The 6032-nt window shown below is 38.2% G+C and overlaps 1 protein-coding gene across 1 annotated transcript; it reads left to right on the forward strand.

The window, feature by feature from the left end:
- The first annotated feature begins 420 nt into the window (after positions 1 to 420).
- Positions 421 to 5758, forward strand: LOC132047081 (calcium-transporting ATPase 2, plasma membrane-type-like). The gene is made up of 7 exons (XM_059437976.1): positions 421 to 976; positions 1552 to 1606; positions 1682 to 3633; positions 3758 to 3916; positions 4431 to 4602; positions 4725 to 5023; positions 5125 to 5758. The coding sequence occupies exons 1-7, from the start codon at positions 800 to 802 to the stop codon at positions 5362 to 5364; spliced, it is 3054 nt and encodes a 1017-aa protein (XP_059293959.1). The 5' UTR covers positions 421 to 799; the 3' UTR covers positions 5365 to 5758.
- The last annotated feature ends 274 nt before the right edge of the window (positions 5759 to 6032 follow it).

The raw sequence follows: 6032 nt of genomic DNA on the forward strand, positions 1-6032 counted from the left end.
CAATTCATCCGAATTTGTACCACACATAAGATTCGGTAAAGCACTTTGTATTAGAATTTTTCTTAATTCTAAAAATTAAATCCGAAACTTCATGTTAAAATTGCATGCCACTATGTTAAAACTTCATGTTTAAAAAAGAGCTATAGTGAAAGAAAAAAAAAGAACCAAAAGGGATATGGGTTCTGCGCCTGCCAAACGCGTAAGAGAAGCACCACAATTTTAACTGGCTTTACCTCAATTAATTGTCTTAATTGAGGACCATATATACCCACTATTAAATTTTTTTCTTTCAGGTAATTACTACTTAATAGACTTTTTAGCATGCCCAATAGACTATGTACATGAAATATAAAATATGACACCCGTCCATTTCGGTCAACTAAGCCATAAAACAAGGTAACGAAAAGAAGGACCGTTTTAATGCAAAAGAAGAAATGAATTGAGGAAGCTCCATTAATGTTGAACCAAGTATTCATAGCAATTCTCTCACCCAAAACTCGGATCCATCTTCTTCACTCCTCAAGCCATTCTTTTATTATTATTCTCCTTGTCTCCATAAAGCTCCTAAACACACCACGTATTTCTACTTTTGTTTCTGCAACTATTTTCCTTATCCAACTCGTTTATCACAATGTCTTGGAAATTTCTTACCCCGAGTTAACTTTCCTCTCTTTTTTCTTTCACCGCGTTACTGTTTTTCCCAATGCGCTGCCTTTTTATGAACGTAACGGTTCGTCTATATATTGCTTTATATTTGTAGTAAGTTAGTAGAGAAGAATAAGGAAAGAAGAAATAAAATATGGAGAGCTATTTGAATGAGAATTTTGGAGGAGTGAAGCCAAAGCACTCTGAGGATGAGATGCTAAGGCGATGGAGGAGCCTTTGTGGTGTTGTCAAGAATCCAAAACGTCGATTTCGTTTCACTGCAAATCTCTCCAAGCGATATGAGGCTGCTGCCATGCGTCGTACCAATCATGTACTCTCTCTGTTTCTTCTACCATCAGTTTCTTGTTTATATATGTATAATATCACTGATTAATTTTTGTATTGTATACAATAATAAAGGAGTTGACGTAGAATATGTCCACTAAAGCACCAAAATTTCCATCTGCTCTAAGTGGACGCGAGCTGGAATGGTTGTGTCAGCTTGATTGTTCATAAGAATGTCTATTTACCACGGTATATGGCTTGTATAAAGAAATTGAGACATAATTGATTTGATTTGATTGATATAGTAACTAGGCAACATGATGAAATGCAATATCTACATTTATAACACAGTTGATTTGTTATGTTATAATATAGATCTTTTTTAAACAGTTTCGTGTAGAATTTTTCTTTTTTCAAAAGGAAAAGTTTTCCTTGCCCGATTTCATCTGTGATTGTTTGGTTGCATTGAGGTGCCTGCCAGTTTGCAGCATCAGAGTCTTGTATTAAAACTTGGTCTCATTTGATGTTACTATTGTCTTGTGTTGTGTACTGAAGCGACAGATTCATGAACAAAATGCCGGTTCTTAAATGTTGTTGAACTTTATGTTTCATGTGTTGCAGGAGAAACTAAGGGTAGCAGTTTTGGTTTCCAAGGCTGCATTTCAGTTCATATCAGGTGAATTTCAATTTATCATTTGGTTTAATAGGGTAACTCCTTGGGAAATCTTAAGGTTAATTTTCTAACTTGCAGGCGTGCAAGTAAGTGACTACACTGTTCCTGATGAAGTTACAAAAGCTGGTTTTCAAATTGATGCGGAAGAGCTAGGATCCATAGTTGAAGGCCATGATCTGAAAAAGGTGAAATTTCATGGTGGAGCGGATGGTATTGCAAATAAACTGGCTACTTCAAGTACCGATGGGCTATCTACACGTGATTATAGTGCTCTAAACCGCAGGCAAGAGATTTTTGGAGTTAACAAATTCCAAGAAAGTGAAGCTCGGAGCTTTTGGTTGTTTGTTTGGGAAGCCCTTCAAGACATGACCCTCATGATCCTTGGTGCGTGTGCATTTGTTTCTCTACTTGTTGGCATTGCAATGGAGGGATGGCCAGATGGGGCTCATGATGGTCTTGGTATAGTAGCTAGTATTTTATTGGTGGTCTTTGTTACTGCAACAAGTGATTATCGTCAATCTTTGCAGTTCAGAGACCTGGATAAAGAGAAAAAGAAAATTTCCATCCAAGTTACTAGGAATGGATACAGGCAAAAGATGTCTATATATGATCTAGTTCCAGGTGATATTGTTCATTTAGCAATAGGAGATCAAGTCCCTGCAGATGGACTTTTTCTTTCAGGGTTTTCTGTTTTAATTGATGAGTCCAGTTTGACTGGAGAAAGTGAGCCAGTGATGGTCACTGCTCAGAATCCCTTTCTTCTTTCTGGAACCAAGGTCCAAGACGGGTCTTGTAAGATGTTGGTGACGACAGTTGGGATGAGGACTCAGTGGGGAAAACTGTTAGCAACTCTCAGTGAAGGCGGAGATGATGAAACTCCATTACAAGTCAAACTGAACGGAGTGGCTACAATCATTGGGAAAATAGGCCTTTTCTTTGCTGTTGTGACTTTTGCAGTACTTGTGCAGAAAATGTATAGCCGTAAACTGACAGAGGGATCCCACTGGAGCTGGTCTGCAGGAGAGGCTAGAGAATTATTGGAATACTTTGCAATTGCAGTTACAATTGTAGTGGTTGCAGTTCCCGAAGGACTTCCCCTGGCTGTGACATTAAGCCTTGCATTTGCCATGAAAAAGATGATGAATGATAAGGCACTTGTCCGACATTTAGCAGCTTGTGAGACAATGGGCTCTGCTACAACTATTTGTAGTGACAAAACTGGCACGCTAACAACCAACCGCATGACTGTAGTGAAAACATGCTTCTGCATGAATGTCAGGGATGTGAATAAGCCGAGTGACGCATCCGCCCTTTGTTCTGAAATCCCGGATTCTGTACTCAAAACTTTGCTGCAGTCAATTTTTAATAATACTGGAGGAGAGGTTGTAGCTACCAAGCATGGGAAACCTGACATATTGGGAACACCAACTGAGACTGCTATATTGCAATTTGGTTTAGCACTTGGTGGAAATTTTCAGGCAGAACGACAAGTTGGGAAACTTATAAAAGTTGAGCCATTTAACTCTACTAAGAAGCGCATGGGTGTGGTGCTGGGGCTTCCTGAAGGAGGTTTAAGGGCTCATACAAAAGGTGCTTCCGAAATAGTTTTAGCTGCCTGTGACAAGGTAATTAATTCAAGTGGAGAGGTTGTTCCCTTGGATGAAACATCTACTAACCATCTGAAGACCACAATTGATCAGTTTGCCAATGAAGCTCTTCGCACCTTGTGTCTTGCATATATGGAGCTGGAAAAAGGATTTTCCCCTAATGCTGATATTCCAGTTTCTGGGTACACTTGCATAGGTATTGTAGGTATAAAGGATCCTGTCCGTCCCGGAGTCAAGGAATCTGTAGCGCTCTGTCGTTCAGCTGGTGTCACTGTTCGAATGGTTACTGGAGATAACATCAATACAGCAACAGCTATAGCTAAGGAATGTGGTATACTGACTGATGCTGGTATTGCCATTGAAGGTCCAGTTTTCCGAGAGAAGAGTCAAGAAGAAATGCTAAACCTAATTCCCAAAATTCAGGTACTTCAATCATTTCGGTTTACAAATGAGAATGAAGAAATTGTAACAGATTGTCTTTACATAAGTTACCTGCTCATTCATTGTGTAATCCATTTTCTTGACTACAACCTCTTTACTTATTTAGGTGATGGCTAGGTCTTCACCATTAGACAAGCACACGTTAGTCAAGCAATTGCGTACCACATTTAATGAAGTGGTAGCAGTAACTGGTGATGGAACTAATGATGCTCCTGCACTACATGAAGCAGATATCGGACTTGCTATGGGCATTGCTGGAACTGAGGTAAATATATAATCGCTCGTCAGTCCTTTCCAATGAAAGTTGTTTAAAATGTTGAGTGTTTTGCGTTTTACTTAAGTACCAAATTCTCATTGGATATTGCAGTTACATGCACAGTTAATTGGAGGATGATAAGTACTACTGAATAGCAAATAGAAATAAAAAGCATTTTATGTCTTTAAGTGCTTGGGATTTTCGCCAATACTCTTTTAAGTTTGCCTCTTCTTTGGTTGACAACATACTCATTCTAAGGCTTGACAGTTGAGATGACTGGTCTAAATATTCTGTTTGCACGTCTAATGAAATAAGTTGTATCGAGCAAAGAGTTTTGAGAAATTTGTTTGACTATTCTTAGCTGATCGAAACAGCTTGATGTAAACTCTGATGAAAATATGAAGGATTGAATCTATCTGATGGCGAGCGTCTATCTATATTGACTAACCAAGGCAAAGTTTGCTACATTGAGTGGTTAATTTGTAAGTTTATTCTGACATACTTCCTTTGACTCGGGTTTCAGGTTGCCAAAGAGAGTGCCGATGTCATCATACTGGATGACAATTTCTCCACAATTGTGACAGTAGCCAAATGGGGACGTTCAGTCTATATAAACATTCAAAAATTCGTTCAGTTTCAGCTGACTGTTAATATTGTTGCATTGGTTGTCAACTTCTTGTCAGCTTGTTTCACTGGTCAGGAGCTTTCTCTTCTTGTACTATGCTTTTAAAGCGATTTAGATTTCCAGTTATTTCTGTTCCATAGGCACCCGAATAATATTCTTAACTATCATGCTTCTGCTCATAATATCCTTCAGGGACTGCTCCACTTACTGCTGTTCAACTCCTGTGGGTTAACATGATCATGGATACTTTGGGAGCCCTTGCCCTTGCGACAGAACCTCCTCATGATGGACTAATGGAAAGAGCCCCGGTAGGCAGGTCAGGAAATTTTATAAGTAATGTCATGTGGCGGAATATCTTGGGACAATCCTTATATCAGTTCCTAGTAATATGGTTTCTTCAGTCAAATGGTATGGGATTATTTCGCCTAAATGGCCCTGACGCTACACTAACCCTCAATACAATTATCTTCAACACATTTGTGTTTTGCCAGGTAAAACTTTGAAAGACCTTTGCAATTATTTTCTCCAGGAAGTAATATAGTGGTGTAAGAGAAGCACTAGTGGTTTACACTATTTTTATTCTTATTTGCAGCTCTTCAATGAAGTGAACTCCCGAGAGATGGAAAAAGTAGAGGTTTGGGAAGGAATGCTTGATAATTATGTATTTGTTACAGTTCTCAGCGTAACACTTGTGTTCCAAATCATAATTATAGAATATCTGGGGACATTTGCAAGCACAACTCCACTCTCATTCTGCCAATGGTTCATTAGTGTATTTTTCGGATTCTTGAGCATGCCTGTTGCAATAGGCTTAAAAAGGTTTGAGGTATGAAGTAGTGAATTGAAGGTACCATGTCTTTTTGTACAATCCACTCACGAAAACTCAATAGGACAATGGAGTTTTTTGAATGTTGCAGCCTCAGTAACACAATTGTAACTACTAAGATCCCAAAATTTCTTATGTTTCCCTGGTTTTTCTTTGCTTGAGAGAGAAAAAAGAAAAAAAAAGAAAACAACAAAGAATAGGAGGATCCAGGATCCCAACACTTTGAAACAGTGTCTAGCCTAGGCTTTCAAGCATCATCTGATTTACCTTGATTTTGGCACATAGAATAGTGTTACTCCTTCAAACAGCTTTAGCATTTTTCTGATTTGTTGGGATTTGTCATGTAATTATAACTTTACCTGCTGATGAAGAATTTTTTTGCTTTAAGCTTTCAGTTCTCTATCTAAGCGAGGCTCTTCTTGTTCCGTCTGTTGGATACACGCAAAAGATCGAAAACATTGTAAAAATTATGAAGCTGTTTGATATTTTTATTTAGAACGAACTCCTATGGAGTCTAACCCCCTGTTTGGATGGTGGTTTCCCGTGGTTCATTAATGTATGATTTTCTATGAAATCATGTTTGTTTTCATTGTTCTTCAAATTATGTAGTATGGTGTTGTAAATTCGTGATTCATTCCATTGTTATATAACTATGAAAAGTCCCAATTTTTAAA

The sequence above is a fragment of the Lycium ferocissimum genome, chromosome 2 (assembly GCF_029784015.1).
Source record: "Lycium ferocissimum isolate CSIRO_LF1 chromosome 2, AGI_CSIRO_Lferr_CH_V1, whole genome shotgun sequence".
Lineage (NCBI taxonomy): Eukaryota > Viridiplantae > Streptophyta > Magnoliopsida > Solanales > Solanaceae > Lycium > Lycium ferocissimum.

What these genes read in the sequence shown, in the direction of transcription:
- LOC132047081 (XM_059437976.1), top strand. Translation starts at nt 800, where the DNA reads ATGGAGAGCTATTTGAATGAGAATTTTGGAGGAGTGAAGCCAAAGCAC. An exon ending in CCATGCGTCGTACCAATCAT is followed by an intron (nt 977 to 1,551) that starts GTACTCTCTCTG and finishes CATGTGTTGCAG; the next exon opens with GAGAAACTAAGGGTAGCAGT. An exon ending in TGCATTTCAGTTCATATCAG is followed by an intron (nt 1,607 to 1,681) that starts GTGAATTTCAAT and finishes TCTAACTTGCAG; the next exon opens with GCGTGCAAGTAAGTGACTAC.